Below are 21,942 nucleotides of genomic sequence, written 5' to 3' on the forward strand. Positions count from 1 at the left end.
TGAACAAGATTTTCTATCGAACAAGATTAAAATGTGTTTATACCTTTGTTAGAGCAAAGATGGAAGCTAATGCCAATTAGAAAAAGTCCTCAATTGTCTGTTTCCTGAGGAAATTCAGACTTTTGTCTCATTTGAGAAAACAAGATGTTGTAGAAACCCTAGTTTAAACTTGCTGAAAAGATATGAAAATTACATTGTGAAATTAATTCTGTTGATACTTTACATGTCTGAGATCTGTAGAGTTGTGGGTTTCCAATTGGTGAGACTACTTAGTGAATGGTCTATCTCATTATCTTTTGTCATAAGCTTTGAAATCATAATAATTTGCAGAATTTTAAAGAATTTACCCTGGAGCATTTATACGTCATCTGCTTTGTTTGTGGAATTTGGTCTTGGCTGCTTTCCCTCTGTTCTGAAGCATGCATTTGGTCCTGTAGACTTATCATCTGCATGTTGAAACCAAGAGCTGACCCAGCCCAATCTTTGTGTTGCAGGCTATCTCGGTCCTACTGGTGGCCTGTAATATTCTCTGCCTGCTGGTTGATGAAACAGCAATGCCGAAGGGAGCAAGGGTACAGTAAAGTGCTTTCCTCTCTTTTGCATATGTGTTCTGTGTATAGACTTGAGTGTTTTCAGTAAGTGAATGAAAACATTTGCCTTTCTGTGAGGTCAAGTTGTATGACTTTCTTTATGGAAAGAGTTTTCAAACAGTGTATTTATAAATATTGATTTCTCTAATTTTTTTTTTTTTTACTTTGAATTGTCCTTTTTTTCAGGTTGTAGAGTTTTCTTTAAACTCTGGTATCAGAGTTAAACTTGGTTTTACTGAAATTCCTATTGGTGATTCTTTAAGAAAATGCATGCTCTAAAATAGTGATGTATAAAGAGTATACCTGTTAGACTCACTGGATTTTTTTTTTTTTTTTTTTTAAACCCAGGGCCTCAGGCATGCTAGGCAAGCACTCTGCCACTGAGCTGCATCCCCTGTCCACTCACTGGATTTTTCAAAGATCTAAATATACAGCTATAGGGACTTATACTTTAACTGTATCACACATTTTGTGAAACTATAACAAAATATACAGATACTGGATGAAAGTATTTCTTTTCATGAATTAACTTTTTTCCTGATTTAAAAATCGATGATGTTATTTAATTGTATTGATGAACCTATTTGAATATATTTTTCATATGTATTATAGTTATCCTGACGTATTCATATTTGCTATTCTTTTTCTATATATTACTACACAAGTTTGAATCCTTAAAGTGGCATTTAAATTTTGAAATTTTATTTTATTTTTCCCAAGTCGTCAGCTTTTGCATTCCCCATAGCCAGATTCATGATATCACTGATCCCTCTCTGACTCAGATGACATATCCTTGTCTCTCATAGGAACAAGCCAGTGTCTGTCTTAATTCCTTCCCTTCAGTTTCAGAAAAAGATCCCCTGTTCTTTCAGAGACTGATTTCTTTAGCCATTTTCTTGATTCACTCAACCACCAGCCTTCTTGGGACCTTGTGCCATCTGCCACTGCCATCACCATACTTAGTTGTGCAAACCTACCGACTTCCCAGGTGCCTCAATCTGCACAATAAATAAGATGGTACTCCTCCTCCATCTTAGCCTTGTCTTTGTATCTCTCAAACCATGGGTTGACCAGGAAGTCATTCCTGTATTGACTGCCTGTTGACTCTTTAATCCATTTTAATATGCCATCAAGACAAAGTAAGTCCCAAGCTCTGTGGCACATTTTTATACTACCCCCGTGAGTGGATATTAGAGAGTGACATGTACCTTTAAGGGCTTCCTGTATGATTGTACAGATAAATTAGTTCATCTTAATCCTGCTATAGCTTTCTCTTAAAATGGAGTATTCCAAAAATATTTTCCATTTTAGTCAACATGGATTTGCAGGGGAGTAAAGTGTCTTTTCCTCACCCAGCATACGGTTCATGAGAGGTCTCTATATCAAAAGAGATCAATGAGAGAAAAGTGAACATATTTATTTAACATAAGTTTTACGTGACACAGGAGCCTTCAGAAGTAAAGACTAAGAGAAACAGGGAACCCTGTGTCTTTATTCTGAGATTTGAAGCAGATTGGTCAGTGGAGTGGTGGCCCTAAGAGGGTATGGTTTACTTGGTATGTCCTTTGTCTTCAGAGAGGGGAATTCTCCTGGTATCTGGGTTTAGAGAAAACCTAGGGTCTTCCCTTTGTCCCTCCCCACAATAAGGGTCACATGGTCTGCTTCAGAGAACTTTGGGAGGTCAGAGAGTGATCTTTATAGGTCTTCTCAAATACTGAGGTGTCAGGTTTTGGGGTAGCGTGTTCTAAATCCAATCATTTTCTATTGACATCATTCTTTTTGTCTTCAAAATATTGGCAAGAAATTGATAAATTCCTTTCCCTTTGTTTATATCTGAGATTTTCATAGCTACTCTTACATTTGTTGGCAAAATTGAATGGATATATAATGTGTATGATAATATTTATTGGCTTATTTTTTATTAGTCTGACTATACATTCTTATCTCTGGTGGTGTTATATAAGCTGACTAGTAGAACAGTAATTCATATGCAGATCATTCCTTTAATATTTAGTTGTAAGATTTGAAAATATTGTTTGCACTTTACTAGGGAATTATATTTTGCCTGTCAGGGCTCATTAAATTAATATATTCTGTCTGGTTTGATTTTTTTTTTTTTTTTTAAGTTCTAGGTTTTGAAATAGATGTGACATTTAGGGGAAAAATGATGCATTACTTTTTAACAATCTGTGTTAAGTTATATTTTTTGTAACTCTTGAGTTTCTAAGGAAGATTTGGGGAAGGGAAATAAGGATAGGCATCCACTTTCTTTCTAAGCTTAGCTTAACTCTGACACAATTAATTTGTGTAATTCTGTACGTTGCCTCAGCCTTCAGATGAGTATATTTTCTATCCCTATTGTAACATTCTATTGGTAAAACATTTATCCCAAGAATATTTAAGATCTATTTTCTCAAGTAGCAAATTGCTACACTTTTTAACAGTAAGTATAGTATCATTTTGGCAAGTACATTAAATTACATTTGAGGTAAATCAGAATTTTTTTTTTTTGAGCTTGTTAAAGTTGTTAACATGGTAGCTGAATTTGTTGATGAATTCAGTCTGATGTCATGTTTCATTGGCCTTTGAAAGCCTACATGTTATTTCAAGGTATTAAACATTCTTAGTTTCAACTGTCTTATGTTTGTGAAACAATAGTTTTAGGAAAACTAAATATGGTGGTGTCAGTGGATTCTGAAATTTTTTTTTTCTCCTCTAGGGGCCTGGAATAGGAAGTGCCTCTCTCTCTACATTTGGTTTTGTGGGAGCTGCACTTGAAATCATTTTGATTTTGTATCCTTTCTTTAACTGAATTTTCTGTCTGTTAACAAGTTTTCTGTCTAGTTTCTGGGACAGTGGTAATTTACTAAGACACTTGTCTGGAAGAGAAAACAGGTCAGTCTTCCCCAAGCACTCAAAGTGGTGTTTTGTTTTGTTTTGTTTTTGCTGTGGGCCTTAAGACCTTTGGGAGGTTGCTGAGAACTCATGGAAACTCGCATTCTTCTGAACAGTTCTCCTTGATTCTCACAGCTATCTTATGGTGTCTTCTGTTGTCGGTTTCTATAGTCTCCGATTTTTTGGAAACTTTACACCCAGGAAGGATGACACAACTATGACAAAGGTAAGGTAAAGTCTGAGGCAACTGTGGCCCTCTGTTGCCTTACAAGACAAATGGACTGTGTTATTTAGTAATTGCTCCGAATGGTTCATCTGCTGTGATAGGTGTTGGTTTGCAAGCTACGTAAACACAAGCGGGAAGATTTTCAGAATGCTGAGTGAGTGGGAAAAGGATGAGCTCTGTTTGATTTGGATGGGGTCCATTCACTTGTAAATGCACAGAACTGCAGAGCTTCTTCACTGCTATAGAAGGGTCCTGAAAGGACTCTTTTGCCTATAAAGAAAACGTATTGCTAATGAGTAACTTTGATTGTACTAACTCTGCTTCTGGGAGCTTGTCTGAAATCTGAAGAACTTAGTTGCTACAAGTAGTAGAGACAAAGTATTTCAAATTTGAATAATTAAAGTAAGTCGGAAGAGTTTTATTCAGAAACATTTTGTAGTCTGAGGTTAATTTGACTTTGTACAATATGTCATTGCCTTCATAATAAAGGCTGTTATCTTATATAGTGATTGAATCTCTGGAAAATGTTCCCACAGGCTGACAAAGAATGACTAATAAGAGTTGCTGCCTTACTTTTTTCTTCCATCGTATGTTTCTTATTTTTAACTTATTTAAAAAGGAGAAGATATATTACACACACACACACACACACACACATATAGTGTTACAGCTTCTTTAAAGTCAGTAATTGAGGGTTTTTAAAAATCTAGTATCTAGTTTAAATGATCGTAAGTATTAATAAACATTTCGCTCCTCTTATTAAATGTGAACAAATAGCCTAGGACACCTTGAAAACGAGTGACTAAGTTCAGATGTTTAATAGCAGACACTTTTAAAATTAGATCTTAAAGAGAAGTAGATCTTATATAAGAGAACTTGAACAGTAGTCTGGTTTTAAAAATATAGTAAGAAGAATCAAATATATTCTTTTTTATTTGACAAGCAAAGCTTTTTGAAATTGGCAATCATACCAATAATGTGAAGTATATTGTCTAAGTGAAAAGTGACGTAAGTGTTCCATGACTGTGTGTGTGTGTGTGTGTGTGTGTGTGTGCGCCAGGTACTGTGAATATTTTATAGAATTCACAGTTATAACTCTAAATAGAAAAAGTTTTATTCTCGCAATTCTGTACTGAGCAGTTAGCATCACTCAGAAGCTGGCTGAGTGGGGCAGTGATCCACAGGGTTGGTGGTTTACTGTCATCCTGCTGTCCAGTTGCCCAGTATTCTTTCTGATTTCTCCTCACAGATCATTGGTAATTGTGTATCAATCTTAGTCTTGAGCTCTGCTCTACCTGTGATGTCAAGAACTCTGGGTGAGTTTAAATGAGAAATGTTCATTTAAAACCTTTTTTCTTAAAGATACTGTTACTAAACCTTTTTAACTTTTATTTTTTCAACTCTTTCAAAAAGATCACCTTTAAAATATAATGTTTCTTCCTACATTGTTATACCTTTAGTTCTGTACTTGGCCATACCAAGACAAACACTTTCATCAAATAAAAACCATTAAAAAAAAAATTTAAAGTGTTTCTTCTCCAAACAATAGACTCCCCCCCTTCCCAGCCCCCACCACATTCACAGCTTTTGAATCTTCCAGTGAGGAAACTGTCTTTAAAAAAACATTTACATCTAGAAAATATTAAACTAATGTCTTTTTTTGAATGTAAAATTTAGTATGTAGTTTAAAAAACTGGAAAATTGTAAACTCATTTTAAGCTGCTTTGTATTCATGAAAATAGAGTTGAAAAATATGCATGATACAGTTTCTGGGAGCATATGCTTATTCCAAGGACGTCCTTGGTCCTCAGTCTCTCTTTGCCTGTCAATCAGATCATTTCCTTAGTTTGTCATTATACAGAGGATTCTGATCATCTTTTAAAAGTAAAACAGATTTCTGCTTTGTCACTGAAAGGTCATTTGACCTTCTATATAAAATATTAATTATAGACGGTTCAGTTCTTGCCTAGGTATTATTTCAAACAAAACTTTCTATTGGACCATTTTGTATAATTTTCTAGATTTAGGTTTTAACTTAGGAAACTAATGATTATAGAAACATCAGTAACTTCAGCAAGGTGCTCTGCAACAACTGTAGTGCCTCTGGGTTTCTTCTGCTTTAGCTGTCATGTTGCCTCCATTATTGATTCAAGGCTAACGGCCATCAGCAGTGCAGGCTGTGCATGAAAGTGGGGGCTTTGTAGTTATCTTCATAATTTTTATGAATTCTTCATTTTTTAATAGAAAGTGTAAAGTGGACATGTAAAGGGACCACTGGAAACCCATTTACTTAGTCCATCAAATAATTTTGGTGATATGACAGCCACCCTGCCATTTAAACATTTAGAAAGCTTATGTACTGTGCTCTGTTACTTAAGATTAGTTGCTGATTATTAATAGATACTGATTTTATGAAGAAAATTACATACTGAATATAGTTTTAATACAAAGAAAAAAAAGCAGGGCAAAATTCACTTTTTGAGGCCTGACAAATTAAATTCCTGAGTAGTTTTCCATAGAGATAAATAAAAAGGAGAAAAGAAAGATGGAACAATTAAGATGCAGCTAACAAATGCCGGGGCCCAGCTGTCCAAACAGGATTAATGGAGTGCATTAGGGTACAGTGAGTCATGTGGCGCTTTGCAAGGTGTCAGCCCGCTCGGCAGTGCAGGCTATGCCCAGTGGCACTGCACAGATGAAAAGGAGTAGATACGCTAAACAGATGCACAGAGGCTTTTCACAGTGTTAAAGCAAATTTCTAGACTAAAAGATAAAGCTTTATTTTAGTATTATGGGAAATGCAAACTAGAGAGTTACTTTGTAATTCCTCTATTAACTCTTTAGAATTGAGTCTTTGATTTTAAGAAGGTAAAATATAGAGAATTGTCATGAATATTATCCTAGTGTATAGCAGGATTTCAATTTACTAGCTGAAAAGCTTATAAGACTAGAATAGAGGACGTACTTAACAATCAAATTCCAAGCTGTGAAATTTTCCACTCTTTTCTCCTCGCCTCTCACAAGGAAATCTGACCTTACGTGGTCTCATTTGCTCCTGCAGGATCAGCCAGCAGTGTCTCATCACTTAGGTGACATAAGAGAGACAGTAACAAGGAGAATCATAATTTAACTGAATCGTGCATTTTCCCTCTTATTCCAATAATTTTCTAGTGAAGACTGTAATTTTAATTGGAAATTGAAAATACATCAAACCTAGTAAGATTAATTTGGCGATATTTTTGCTTCAAAAGTGAAAAATGTTCTGTGGGTGTTTTTCTCTTTTGAAAAAATTGCTGAATTCTATTATTGTTTTATTATAGGCATTATAAATTAAAGCTTTAAGTTCATAATGTGAAATAATACATTTATTAAAGAATTCCTTTTAACATTTAAAGCTTGTTAATATTTGAATGAAGAAAATTTTGTACTATTTAGATAAAGTCACCAATAAATTTAATAAGGATATCACATGCTACAGAGAATTAAGTGGCAAGGAATGTTTTGACCAGGTAAAAAGGAATGTTTTGACCAGGTACTTCAGTCAAACATAATGATAGTTTTATTGCCCATAGGAAGTACAAAGACTCTTCTTAAAATTTTGTGTTTGAACCCTTTAAAGCCCTTCTAAAGTTTTGAGCCATGCCAGTGTTCCAAAACGTTATTTTGTTGAACATTTAGACTTTAGTTTTGAAGAATCCAAATTGGGTTTGTGGGGTCATTTGATGTCCGTTACCTATAGTAAAGGGTTTACTGTTTACTTTAATGAACTCTCCAAGTGGTAAGAGGAGATGGTTGCAAACGGGGTACAAACAGAACAGGATCAAATTGGTCATCTAGAGATGTCTCAACTTCTCTATAACTATTTCAAGTTTAGATGTTGCAGTGAATTCCTTAAGAATAGATTTCATATGATTGCTGTCATGCTCTTCATTGTGCTTAATCAAGAAAACAATGAAAGGTTAACATCTTTTCATTGCTTTTCATTTTGAAATTTCTAATGATGGAGAAATTTTTCTCAAATGCAGATAACAGTATTTGAAATGCTTTTGCTAATTTTTGCTTCAGAAATTTTTATTTTATTTTTATTCTAGATGGTCTTTCTTGCATAAAATATGCAAAGTCCATAATACAGATTTTTTAAAAAAGTGTTTTTGGCATTTTAATAAAAATATAATTTCAAATGAAGTTGAATTTATTTTTAGCATTTCTACATGTTTCTCATCCAGGTCCATGCAGTCTGACACCCATAAAGGAGACACAGTGGGTTACTCTCTTGTTCTCTGATGGAGGGCTCTTGTTAAAAAGTGGTCTTTTTTTGGAGAAGGCTTTATATGAGTTTTTTTTTTAGTATGTTACTAATATTTGCCCTCAGATATACCTCTTCATTTCTCTCTGTAAAATGGAAATAAATGATCCTTTTACAGATGCTTAGCAATGGCAAATTATGATATTGATATAAAAGTGATTTCAAGACCCATATTGAAAGTTTCTCAGCAAAAAATATTGAATGACTTAGTTATATTCAGATATATTATAGAAAATAATAAGTGAGTGGAATTAATTAACTTTTGATTATTAATGTTTTTATAGCAAACTATAAATTTGTATATATAGTTAGGATTTTTAAGAATAAAGAATTCTTAAAAGTATTTTGTTTACGGGGCTGAGTTGTAGTTCAGTGGTAGAGTGCTTGCCTTGTACGTGTGAGGCACTGCGTTCAATTCCCAGCACCACATATAAAGAAGTAAATAAAAATAAAGGCCCATCAACAACTAAAAAAAATTTAAAGAAATATTTTGTGTCAAATGTCTAAGGGGGCGACTAATGATAACTCCCTGGAAATTCATGTTCCCTGTGTCTCCTTATTGTGTTTTTGATACTACACTGATTTAGGGAGATGAAAAATGGTCTGAGAAAATGACACATTGTTCAGATGAATCTAGACTTAGCCATCTGTTGATATTCAGATACCTTAGTTTGCTATAAAATAAAATAAATTTCATATGAAAATAATCCCAGATCATTTAGCTAGAAGGAACCTGAAGAGGTAATTTTAAAAATGTTACAGTTAAAGTATTAGTTAAAACTAGACGGTTATAATGAGGGTTCAGGCTAGAATGGCTTCAGACCACCAGTTTGAATCCTAGTCCCTAGTTTCCAGAAACCATTTTGGTTTATAGCTTTTCAAATAATATCTTGTAAATGTGGGTGTGAGTGTGTTCTCTATAGGAAATTTTAACTCTCACCTGGATGTGACTTTGTTTCTAATTCTTTTATTAGCATTCTTGTTCCCTTTGATGGCTCTTGACTTTGTGTGCTGCCCAGTGGGAGTTAAAAGAAGAAAAGATTTTGAAATAATTTCCTCTATCAGAACTCAGTCATCTGAAACTGAATTTCAAACCCAAACATGTGACTATCTCTATGTGTAGGTTACTGGTGACCTCCTAATTGTCTACTCTTGTGGATTCTGATTTTATCTTAATTAATCTGGCATTTGCTGTTTGTAACCTTGGCCCTCCCCCCCCCACTTCTTCATTTCTGATCACCAAGGCCTTCTTTTCTCCTTCTCCTCTAGCTTTGCTGCTGTGCACCTACTACAACACATCACTTGTTCCCACTTCCAAACCTTCAACTTACCACCCACCCCTAAGCTAGGCAGAGGAGCCCAGCTCTGCTCCAAGAAGGGTTCCACTGCCATCCCGTACTGGTCCTTTCTAAATCAGAGCCTGTTGTGCTTGTCTCTGAATTCAGTCTTTGGAACACTTCTATCCAGAAGGCCAAATCAGAACCTTAAGAGTTTTGGCAGGCTCCTCTGCCATCTTGCAGTGATATTTGGTAGCAGTACTAGGTTTCATCTTCCTCCCCATGTTTCTCTTGGAAAAGTGAAGAGTTTGATAGTGTTGAAAGCAGAGAGCTGTATGTGACTTTCTCTTAATAGTTCATCCTTGAAAGGAGTGTCGTGGATTCTAAGCAGGTGTTCTCCCTTCTTCCCTCCCTCCCTCCTTCCTCCTCCCTCCCTTCCTTCCTTTCTTTCCTTTTCCTTTTTTTTTTTTTTCTTTTGAGAAGGGTGGAGTAAGAAGACACTAAGCCAAACCAGAAGAACTAAGAAAGCATTTAGTTTTGCAATTTAATTTCTCCCACAGTGAGAAGGTGTGATTGGGAGGTGTCGCAGAGGCCCTTTCTGGAGAGTTTCTCCAGGAGGATAGACAGCTGCCTTCTACATTGCAAGGCTAAGGCATTCACTTTTTTGCAAATTAGTTCTTTCTTGGACTCTGACTCGAGTTTTCCTTGGTTGGCTCTGGCTTGTCTTCAAGTTCACCTGACTGCTAAATTGAACTACCTTCTCAGGTGAGCAGAGCACCCTGGCAGTGTGTAGTCATCATGAAGGTTGTTCTGAGGACTACAGATGCATTTTCCATTCCCAGGCTTTGGCTGGAGGTCTCTCGTGGCCTTCTCCCCTGACCTTTCTGTACCTGTCCAGTCTTCTGCATTCTCTGAGGCCAGTCAAATCCTATATTGTGTGGGAAGGTGGCTTAAACTCTTGTATTTTAAACCTTGTGTTATGCCTCCTGAGTTTCTCAAGAATCTTTACATTACTTCAAGGACAAGGCCCTGTTTCTTGCATCTTTTTATCTTTCACAGCATTGGTCAGTAAGCATTTGTGATGTGAGTGGGTGCTTCTTGTTGAGGTGGGCTGTGTTCTCAGAGTAGATGAACCAAGACATTCTAGTTGTCCTGATTCTGTCCTGCTTCTTTTTTTCTCCCAGAAACAATTAAAAAAATTTTAAATTTGTTCTTTCTTAGTTATACATGACAGTAGAATATATTTTGACATATATATATATATTTGGAGTATAACTTCCCATTTTTGTGGTTGTAAATGATAGGAACATAGGAAAGTAATGTCTAATTCATTGTACTGTTTTTCCTGTTCCCATCCCCCTTTACTTCCTTCACTCTGTCCTGTTTAATCTGGTAAATCACCTCTTCCTCCCTCCACCCTGGCCTATTGTGAGTCAGCATCCACATATCAGAGAGAACATTTGGCCTTTGGTTGTTTTTTGGGGATCGGCTTATTTCGCTTAGCATGACAGTCTCCAGTCCATTTACCGGCAAATGCCATAATTTCATTCTTCTTTATGGCTGAGTAATAGTCCATTGTGTATGTATACCACAAGCACTTAGGTTGATTCCATAGTTTACCTGTTGTGATTTGAGATGCTATAAACATGGATGTGGTTGTGTCACTGTAGTATGCTGATTTTAACTGCTTGTCTTTATTTCCGTGTTCTAAACTGGTTTGACTAAGATTTTATTATTTTAAAAAGCCCTTATAACAATAGCCAAATATGGAGGTAGCTAAAATGTCCATCATCAGCTGAGTGGATCATCATGGCCTACCCATACAATGAAATGTTACTCAGCCCTAAGAAGGAATAATTTCTAAGTGAAGCAAGCTAGTCATCACAAGGACAAAGGCTGTGGGATTCCACTTACAAGAGGCACCTGACTCATCTAGTGCACAGAGAAAGGAGGATGGTAGTTTCCAGGAGCTGGAGGGAGAAGAGAGGAGTCGTCATTTATGGGTTCAGAGTTTCAGACTTGCCGGTTCTGGCAGTGGATGATGATGAGGTTGTACAAAAATGTAAATACCATTAATACCACTGAACTGTGCATTAACAGTGGTTAAACTGCTAAACCTTGTGTTATGTATCTTTTACTACAATTAAAAACAACAAGATGGGATGACTTACTGATTGATACATGGTACAGTATGGATGAGCCTTGAAAACATTATGCTGAATGAAGTAAGCCTGACACAAAAGGCCACACAGGGTATGATTTTGTTTAGATGAAAAGTCCTGCATAGGAGAATTCACGGAGACAGAAAGCACATGCGTGGTTCAAGAAGCAGGTGTTGATGGGTGCAGGGTTTCACTCAGAGTGATGCATGGGTGCTGGGGCTGGGCAGAGGTGGTGGTGGTCCAATATGTGAGTGTCCAGTGCCCTTGAATTATTTATTTAAAATGGTTAATTCTGTGCTATGTGAATTACACCTCAGTAAATTATTTAGAAGGAAAGAGTGTTACGTAGTAAATACTGGTTTTCTTCACTGTTCCCTGGCCATGCACGACATACATAAATCCCAAGGCCTTAACTACTTCTAACTGTGTAAGTCACTTTCTCTCATTCATCTTCCAGTGCTGCACACAGTGGACAAAGGGAGCAGGCAGGAAGAACACCGCAGGTGGCTTTTGCAGTGCAGGCAGAGTCCTACCCCGGAGGGCCTCCTCTGTCCCTTCTCTGTTCCATCTACTCATGGTTAAAAGGCTAGCCCATCCCTGCCACACCCACCCCATACACAGTGAAAGCATGGCCCTGTGGTCCCCTGCTCCAAATGCTGCAAGGGTTTTTGCCATTCAGACAACACCCAGCCTCCTTAAGGGGCACCTGTGCCCTTTAACCTAGCCCTGCCTGCATCTCCTGCCATTCCAGAGACATTCTGAGCTGTTTCTAATGAAGGCACGCTCCTCATTGTGTTGGGCAGAAAGTGTGGCTGCTGTGTTTACTCTGCCCTTGAACACACTGCTTCCTCTACCCTGAGTGTTTTTCCCCCGTCGCCAGGTGGGGCCTGCCTTGCCCAGAACCTGACATGGTGCTCAAGATGGCTCATCAGCTCAGTGGGCAGTCTCCAGGAGCCTTCCCTCGGCCCTTTCTTCTTATCCCTCTCTGCTCTCAGAACACAGTCAGACCTGCCATGTCACACTGCATCCTGATCTCTCAGTTTCTTCTCCTGACCCAGTAGTCCAGAGGAAAGGAGCCTGCCCCACCCCATCATGCCGTGTGCACAGCGGGGTCCTGTGCTTCCTGCTCACATTCAGATGCATTGGGAACACTACTGTCCTGAGATCTTCTCTTCCTGAGAAGACAGTTCTAGGAGGGGAATCACTGCCTTACATGCTTACTTTATAACTCCTACAGAATCTGTATAGTGTTAAGAATATGGTAGGAAATTAAAAAAAAAAAAAATCATGTCATGTAACTCATGACACAAATACAGAAATATAGTTTCTCATTATCATTTCAAGGGCTGAGCCATATACTGACATACCCATGCAGGATATTGATTATATAGTCTGAAGTTTAATAAATACATTTAAACAGTTTTATTGAGATATCGTTAGCATACAGTTAACCCACATATTTAAAGTACAGTTTGATAAGCTTTGATTGATGTGTGCAGTCAAGATCAACAACATGCCCATCACCTTAAATGTTTTCTTTTGGCCCCATGTATTTTTCCGTCATACCTACTCCCCAGCACTACTGCCAGGCAACCAAAGACCTGCCTTTTTTTTTTTTCCCCCCTAAGAGCAGTTTTAGGTTCACAGTCTAGTTGAGGGGAAGGTACAGAGATTTCCCACATACCCCTTATCACTGTCCCCCACCAGAGAAGTCTGTCTGTTACAGTTGCAGTACTGCGTGGGCCCCTCTATGTCACCCAGAGTCCATAGTTTACGCAAGTGTTCACACTTGGTGGTGTGCATCCTGTGGGTTTGGGCAGAGGCACAATGATGTGTATCCACCGTTGCCTGGAAGTCTTCTGTGCACCTCCTGTTCACCCCAGCCCCCAAGCCCCTGGCAACCACCCATCTTTTTATTGTTTCTATAGTTTTGACTTTTCAAAAATGTCACATAGATGGAATCATAGTGTATATAGTGTTTCAGAGTGGCTGCTTTCAGGTAGCAGTGGCATTTACTGTCCCTCTAGGTCTGTTTTCTTTCTTTAATTTTTTTTTTTTTTTTTTTAGTTGTAGATAGACACAATACCTTTATTTATTTGTTTATTTGTATGTGGTACTAGGGATTGAACCCAGTGCCTCACGCATGCTAGGCAAGTGCTCTACCACTGAGACACAGCCCCAGCCCCCTCCATGTCTTTTTGTGGCTTGATAGCATATTTCTTTTTGTTGATGACTATATCCTGGGATTGTTGGGATCTATGAAACAAGTTGGAAAGGATTAACATTGTTACAATATTCTTCCAACTTCTGAACACAATACACTTAGTTTCTTTATTTTGTTTTCCCTGATGTTTTGTAGCTTTTGTTGTTCAGATTTCATTTACAAAAATGATATTCTAAAAATATTCTGTTCTCAATACTTCACTGCTGACAATGTAAATACAGATGATTTTAGTGTATTGATCTTTTTTATTTTGTAACCTTGATAAACTCACTAGTTTTAGTAGCTGTCTTATGAACATCATCAGATTTTTCTTCTTAGATGATTTGACATCTTAGATGAGTCCTTTCCGGTAGAATCTTTTATTTATTTTGTTCCCTTTGTATTTGGTGCCTCTAGGACAGCATGAGTGAAGGAGGGGAGCAGACTTCTTGCCTTGCTCTTCCTCGTTCTAGGAGAAGCATCTGTCCCTCACTATCAACTGTGAGTAGCTGTAGCCTTTGTGGTGGTGTTTCTCATTTATTTATTTTTTGTAGTTACTTATACCAGCCAGGTTGAGGATATTCCTTCTTTTTCCTGCTTTTTTGGAGTTTGCTTTTTGTTTTTTAAACCAGGGATGAAGTTGTTGTTGTTGTTGTTTTTAATCAAGGATGGATGTTGGATTTTTTAAAAATGTTTTTTGTGCATCTTTTGAGATAATATGGCTTTGCTTTTTAGTCTACAGATATGGTAAATTATGTTGAGTAGTTCTCAAGTGTTTGTTAAAACCACCTACTTCCTGGGGTAGGATCCTTGAGGATGTGATGTGTTTTCCTTGTTTATATTGTTGGATTTGCTTCACTGTTTATAACTATATTGGTCAGTAGTTGTCCTTCTTAGTATCTAATATGGTTTAGATTAGGTGTACTCCAAAAACTCATGTGTGAGACCATCAAGAAAGTTCAGAGGTGAAATCACTGGGTTACAAAAGCATCCACCTAATCAGTGCCTTAATCCCCTGATAGGGATTCAGGTGGTGGTGGCAGTAGATAGGTAGGGTGTGGCTGGAGGAGGGGGGTCACTGGGGTGTGCATTTGAGGTTTATGTTTTATCCGTGGTGAGAGGAGCCTCTCTCTGCTTCCTGATCATCATGTCCTGAGCTGCTTTCCTCCACCACATTCTTCTGCCTTGATGCTCTTCCTCACCACTGGCCAGAGCAGTGAAGCTGGCTGTGGACTGAGACCTCTGAAACTGGGAAGCTCCAAATAAACTTTTCCTCCTCTAATTGTTCTTGTCATGTCTTGTGGTCACAGTGGTGAAAAGGCTGACTAAATCACTGTCTTTTACTCTGGTTTTGATGTACATATAAAGAATGCTGTCCTCATTCACAATATTCTGAAATATACCCTCTTCTTCAGTTATCTGGATAAGCTTTTGTAGAATCAGTTTTTTCCCCTTTAGTTCTAATATAGTTCCTCACTGAAACCATCTAGGTCTGGAATTTATTTTTTTGGAAAGGTTTTAGTAACAAATTCTTTTATAAATATAAGGCTACTGTTTTACCTATTTCTTCTCCAGCAAGCTTTGTTAATGTCTTTTAAGCAATTTGCTTTTTTTATCCAACTTGTTTATTGACAAGAGTGCTCTTACTTTCAGTGGAAGTAGATTTTGCAGTGAAATAACCTTTTGAAGCAGATTGGGTGATTGATATATTTTTTTTCCTGAATACTGTGACTGAAAATTTATGAAATTTTATTGATCCTCTCAAAGGACCAGCTTTTGGTTTCATTTATTTTCTCTGTTCTTTTTCTATTGTCTAGCTCACTGATTTGGCCCTTATCTTTATTATTTTTTTTCTTCTACTTACTTTGGAGTTTATTTTCTCTGATTTTCCTGTTGCCTTGAAATAAAAAGATGGGTTCATTGATCTGAGGTCTTTTTCCATTTCTGATATTGACACTTAACACTAAAAATTTCCTTTTAAGTTCTGTTTTGGCTGCCTCCTCCCAGTTTTTATAGTAAGTATTTTGCTTCTCATTCAGTTCAAAATACTTTCTGATTTAACCTCTTTATTTCATCTTTGACCCATGAGTTATTTAGGAATATGTTATTCAGTTTCCACATATTTGGGGGGGATTTTCCAGAGATTTGTTACTGATTTTTAATTTGTTTTTTATTGATTTCATTATGGTGAAGAAGTGTATTTTATATGAATTGGATCATTTTGAATTTATTGAAACTTGCTTTATGACCCAGAATAAGGTCTGTTTTTAGTGTACAGTTGAAAAGATGGTATATTTTGCTATGGGTAGACGGTGTGTCCTATAGTAAAAGGTGAATTGAGTTGGCAGTGTTATTTGTACCCTCTGTACTGTTCTATACTGTTCACTGTTTTATCAGTTATTGAGAGGAGAGTTTTGAAATTCTGACTCTATTGTGGATCTGTTTATTTCTCCTGACAATTCTGTCAGTTCTTACTTCATGAACTTTGAACCTCTGGTATCAGATGCATAAATATTTAGGGTTGTTCTGCCCCCTTGATGAACTCACCCTTTCATAATTATGACAGGGCTAATGATTTTCCTTATCCTTAGTAATATTCTTTGAAATTTTCTTTGTGTTATATTAATGTAGCTATTTCAGCTCTTTAGTTAGTATATATTTTTTTCATTCTTAAACTTTTAACCTGTTTGTGTCTTTATATTTAAATAGTTGGTATTTTATAAACATACAGTTGGATCTTGTTTTCTAGCTGGCCTATCAGTCTTTGTGTCTGAGTTTGGACACTTAAGCCATTCACTCTGAATGTGGCCATGGACATGACTGGGTCTGAATCAGCTCTCATGGTGCTTGTCCCGTCTTTCCTTTGTTCCTCTTTTCCTCTTTATCTGCATTCATCCAAATAAATTGCATTTGAAAGAGATGGTTCTGCTTTACCTCCTTTGTTGACCTATTTGCTGTAACTCTTTGTTGTGTTATTTGACTGGTTACTGCAGGGTTTGTAGTATTAGTAAGAAATTTATATATAGTTTATCACCGTCTATCAAGTAATGTGCCATGTAACATAAGAACCTTCCAACAATTTTCTTTCATTTCTTCTCTGCTAATCTTGTGCTATTATTTATTAAAATCAGATTTATTGTAGTATCATTGACACATTCAGATTTTATATATTTAAGATGCTCAGTTTGACATTGTGATATATATAAGTGTTCTGAAATGATCATCATGATGAAGCTAATTAGTGTCATTACTTCTGTGTAGTTACCAGTGTGTGTATGGTGAAAGAATTTAAGATTTATCCTTTTAGCAGATTATAAATATACAAAATAGTTTGTTAATTATTGTCACCACAAAGTACATCAGATTGTGAAAACTTAACTCATATTACTGAAACTTTGTACCCTCTACCTAATGTCACCCATCTCCCCCAATCCCTGGCAGCCACCATCCTACTTTCTGTATAAATTTGACGAATTTAGATTCTACTTATAAGTGAGATCATGCAGTATTTGTCTTTCTATGTCTGGTCTGTTTCACTTAGCATAATTTCTTTATCCATGTGGTTATAACTGGCAAATTTCCTTTACTTTTAGGACTGAATTGTAAATACATATCTGTATAATAATAATGCATCACTCACTCCTTCCTGGCTTGCAGAGCTTCTCTGAGAAATCTGGTTGTCTTGTAGACGTTCCCTTATAGGAGATGAGCAGTTATTCTCTTGCTGCTTTCAAATTTCTGTCTTTGACTTTTAACAGTTAAGTTATAATGTATCTCAGCATAGACCACTCTTTTTCGTTCACCCTACGTGGAGTTTTGTGGGTTTCTTGAATCTGGATATATATTTCCCTACCTGGAATAAGGGGAGCTTTCCTTTATTATTTTTTAAGATGAGTCTTCTGCCCCACTTGCTTCTTCTGGAACATTCTCAAGCACCTGTTGGTTTGCCTGATGATGCATTGTTAAGTTCTGTAGGCTTTTGTCACTTTTTCCTTCTTTCCTTTTTTCTCCTCCAATTGAATAAGTTCACATGACCTATTGTCATAGATTCATAAAACCTCTCATTTGATCAAATCTGCCATTGAAGCTTTGTTGAAATTTTTAGTTCCATTATTGTAGTCCTCAGATCCAGATTTCTATTGGTTCTTTTTGTTTTCTGTCTCTTTGTTGAACTTCTCCTTTTGTTCTTATATTATTTTCTTGATTTCATTAAACTGTGTGTGTTCTTGGGTAGCTCATGAATTTCTTTTAGAGTACTGTTTTGGATTCTTTGTTAAGCAGGCAATGTGTGGATGTGGATTTTTTTATTTTTTATTTATTTTTTTACTGGAAGTTCATTGTATTCCTGATTTCCCATTTTCTTGTATCCTTGTGTTGACATCTGGGCAGTTGAGGCAATAATCAACTTCTAGACTTCATGGATGGTCTGGAGTAAGGAAAGCTCCCAGCTGTGGGGGACACGGGGTCACTACCTAGGCAATGTGTGGGAGTGTGCTGTTGCACAAGGCGCAGGCATAGTGGCATGCATATGTCAAGTGTGGGATTTGCAGGGGCTTTGGCTCTGGGGGATGGGGTCAGTGGTGTGGTGGCTCAGGCAGTTGTGGGGTTTCAGTGGTGAAGTCTGTGTGGATATTGGTTATGGCTGTCAGGGCTGTTGATGTCCTCCAGGTGCCCCTGGTTCCAGCAGCAAGTATGCCTGGGTAGGCAGGGGCTGGGCCAGCTGTCAGTGGGGGCACACACAGCATTCAAGGCCAGTGTTTGGGGCTGTAGCTGGCCTCTAGCAAACAAAACACTGGGCTCTAGGGGTAGCGGTGTGAGGCAGGGCTAGTTTTAGGTGCGTATACCGGCTGTTCTAGGTCTTGTGACCAGAGCACCTGGAGCAGCAGTTCTGGACTCAGTATGGTGGTGATGGCTTAGGGCCACTCCATCTACACAGGCAAAAATCTTGAGACCCTCAGTGCCAGAAGCTGCAGGATGTAAGCCGTGGTTGTACCAGCTGTCAGTTTCTTTAGTGGCAGAATCTGTTGGGGGCTTCTGGTGACCATGGTGGCACATGCCGCTTGATGGATATCAATGGCTTCTGCACAGCTGTGTTGGACTGCCAGTGATCTGTGTGTGTGACAGTGCAGCTGGGGAGGCCATTGGCTTGTCCTGTTCTTCTGGTGCTAAGGTGCAATAAAGTGAAACTTCTTCCTGCACTTCTCTGTTTGCCCGGCTCTTTGCCTCACCCTGTGGTTGTTCCTCCGTGGCTGCGCCCGGCTCTTCCAGAGCTGGTCTCCTTTGTGGGTCTCTGTCTGGTTGTGTTTTTATAGGTGGGCAAGGTGCAGTCTTCCACTATACCATGCTTCTGATGTCATTCTTGTGCTGTTGTCATCAGACATTTTACTTTTACACATGCTGTAAACCTCACAATATGTGGTCTTTGCTTTTGCTTTAAATGATGATTTCTTTTTTCCTTTAGTGCTGGTGTTCAAATCTAGGACCTTATGCATGCTAGGCAAGCACTCTGCCACTGAACTACATCTACCCCGTCCTAAAACAATGACCTTTTAAAAAAGTTTAACAGTGTTTAAAGAAGTTTTTTAAAATATATTTATCCACATGGTGATCATTTCTGCTGCTTTTCAGGTCTTTCTGTAGAGTCAGATTTCCTTCTGAGATTGCTTTTCTTCTACCTCAAATACTTTCTTTAACATTCTTTGCAGTGTAAGTCTTTGGGTAATGAATATTCAACTGTTTGTAAGTGAAAGTTCTTTATTTTGCCTTGTGTTTCAAGGTATTTTTGCTGAATATGAAATTTTATGTTACTTTTTTTTTCTCTCAGTACTAAAAATAATTACTCCATTGTCTTTGCATTATCTTTAACAACAAATACTTTGCAACCAGAATTTTTGCTCTTTTTTACATGAGTTCTTTTGGCAGCTTTATTTATTTATTTATTTTTATTCTTTTAAACAGACTGGTTGCTATGTGCTTTGGTATAATTTTCCTTGGATTTCTTTTCTTTGAGTTCATCGTGCTTTTTGATCTGTTGGTGTGCAGTATTCATTAAATTTGGAAGATTTTAATTTATTATTTCTTCAAATAATTTTTCTTCTGTTCCCTGTCTTCCAGGGACTCTGATCACAGGCACATCAGTCATCGGGAGTGAAACAACAGTTCCCTGATGCTCTGTTCACTATTTGGTCTTCTTTTGCTCTTGAGTTTCTATTACTTTATCTTTAAATTTGGTACTTTCTTTTTCTGCATTGTCTAATCTGCCATTAATCCCATCTGCTACTATACTTTTCATATTTTCCATTGTAATTTTCCTTTGAAGAAGGTCAATTTCAGACTATTTTATATCTTTCATATCTCTACTTATAGAGTCAATCTTTTTTTCTAGCTTTTGAAATTAAGGACTGTTAAGGTTATCTTATCAACTGTGCCATTTCTAGGCTGGGTGTTCCCTCACATGCCTGCAGTCCTGGGCTCCTGTGTGCAGCTCTCTGGACACAGAGCCATCCACATGCTCCAAGCTATGTCTCTTCATCTCAGGGAGGTGGCTGAGCCTGACTCCTTCTTTATACACTGCAGCCTAAAGCCTGCCTCAGGCTGTGAATGGTGCCACATAGGGGCCCATCTTACGTCTCATCTCCCAGCAGTCTCTGTCCCTCATTGCCTGGTGTCCAGGATCTTGAAGCCATCATTTTGTATATTTTGTCCAGTGGATACTGAAGTCTGTGTGGATATTGGTTATGGCTGCCAAGGGCATATTTAAATAGGATGGAAAATCTAATTGCCTTTACTCCATCTAGGCTGGCATCTGAAGCCAGTAATTATATTTCCAGTTGATGTCATTTAACAAAAATATACTTTCACAGTAAAATGTGTCACAAGTTAAAATCTTTGATCTAGCAGTGTCATCTACCTTTCCAGCCCCACATTGGAACCTCCCTTAGTCTGTGAATACCTTGATTTTTCTAGCAAATAAAATAGTTGACAGCGAGCCTAAGTACATTATCCTGGAAGTCATGATGTTTAAAGTGATGTAGACTTTATTATTTCATACTCTTGAGTCATGTTTGGTTTTTGATACCATCTTAGCTAAAATTATTTTAAAAGTTTGGTTTAGAGAAGGGAATTTGTAAACCTAGTCAGAATAGTGATTTAACCATTTCCAGAAAGAGAAAATATGTTCATCCTAATATTTCAATAGAATTTAATGTAGGAGTTTGTTTTTTATAATGAGATGACTGTGTGCTTTTGGGCAGCCTTACATCTAAGTCATGGATATTTGCGTCAGCCATTTGTACAACAGGCCACGTGTGTAATTCATTGACAAAGTCCCTTTGCTGTCCTTTGTGTGCCAAGCTTCTGAGTGCTCTCCTACCAGCTCCTGCAGAACACGAGTGTGCTTGCTAAAGGCCAAGTCCACTCAGCTGGGCTAAGAACAGCAGGAGTTGTCTGACTCACCTTGTGGGTGGAGTAGCCATCTCTTTCTTAAAATGAGGTTTTATTCTGTACATTAGTTCTTTTAAAGTATGAGTAGAAAAAGATTGTTATTCAAAGAATTACACCTAAAACATTTTTGATTGAATCCTGGGGGTGGGGGTGGGGAGTTGACATGCAACTTTTTATGAAGAGTATTTTATTCTCAGCAGAGAATATGATGCAGGTGATGTGACCTTCTGCCCAGGTGCGGCTTGACTAAGCTTCTTACTTACCCTTTAACAAAGGGAACTTCTGAATGGGTGTATTTAGGCATGTAGTGTTTTAAAATTTGCTGTCCAAATACCCTTTTGCCTTTCTCCAGAAATACAGGTTTAGAAGCACTGTATGTTCATATGATAAGTGTTAATAAATCAAAGCTTTGTCTGAGTGTGGCTGCATTGTGTTAAGTATTGGTGCTTTTTAATTTGAAAATAATTTTAATTATTGCTGTTATAGAAGCCTCAATGCCAGAATCTTAAGTGATTACTTCAGGTTTTTTTTTTTTTTTTTTTGCTTCAAGTTTCAGAATTAAAAAGCTATGTGTGTTGTCCACAGCAATCTTTGTCAATATCAGTTCAGTTTTTTAAGAAAAGTTGCAGTGGAAACAGCAGTTATTTTAGACTAGTCCCCAGGAGCTAGTATTCTGTCTGGATTCCCAGTACTCTATGGCAGCAGGCGCCTGGGTTTGTCTTTGTGAGGTCAACCTGAATGATCCTGGGAACCACACCTACTGCTAAAGGATGTCCTTTCCCTGGACATCCCTTGTTAGGCCTGGGCCCTGATTCTCTCGGATGCCAGGTCAAGTCCATT

General features: G+C 37.5%; 1 protein-coding gene across 16 annotated transcripts in view; it reads left to right on the forward strand.

The window, feature by feature from the left end:
* Positions 1-21,942, forward strand: part of Lmbr1 (limb development membrane protein 1) — a 125,513-nt gene that overhangs the window by 83,357 nt on the left and 20,214 nt on the right. For all 16 annotated transcript variants that reach the window (XM_048785407.1, XM_048785412.1, XM_048785416.1 and 13 more), the window contains 4 exons: positions 495-572; positions 3,310-3,383; positions 3,621-3,711; positions 4,961-5,027. In XM_048785407.1, coding sequence (XP_048641364.1) covers positions 495-572; positions 3,310-3,383; positions 3,621-3,711; positions 4,961-5,027 — 310 coding nt within the window. The remainder of the gene's footprint in view (positions 1-494; positions 573-3,309; positions 3,384-3,620; positions 3,712-4,960; positions 5,028-21,942) is intronic.

This window comes from Marmota marmota, unplaced genomic scaffold, assembly GCF_001458135.2.
Source record: "Marmota marmota marmota unplaced genomic scaffold, marMar, whole genome shotgun sequence".
Classification (NCBI taxonomy): Eukaryota; Metazoa; Chordata; class Mammalia; order Rodentia; family Sciuridae; genus Marmota; species Marmota marmota.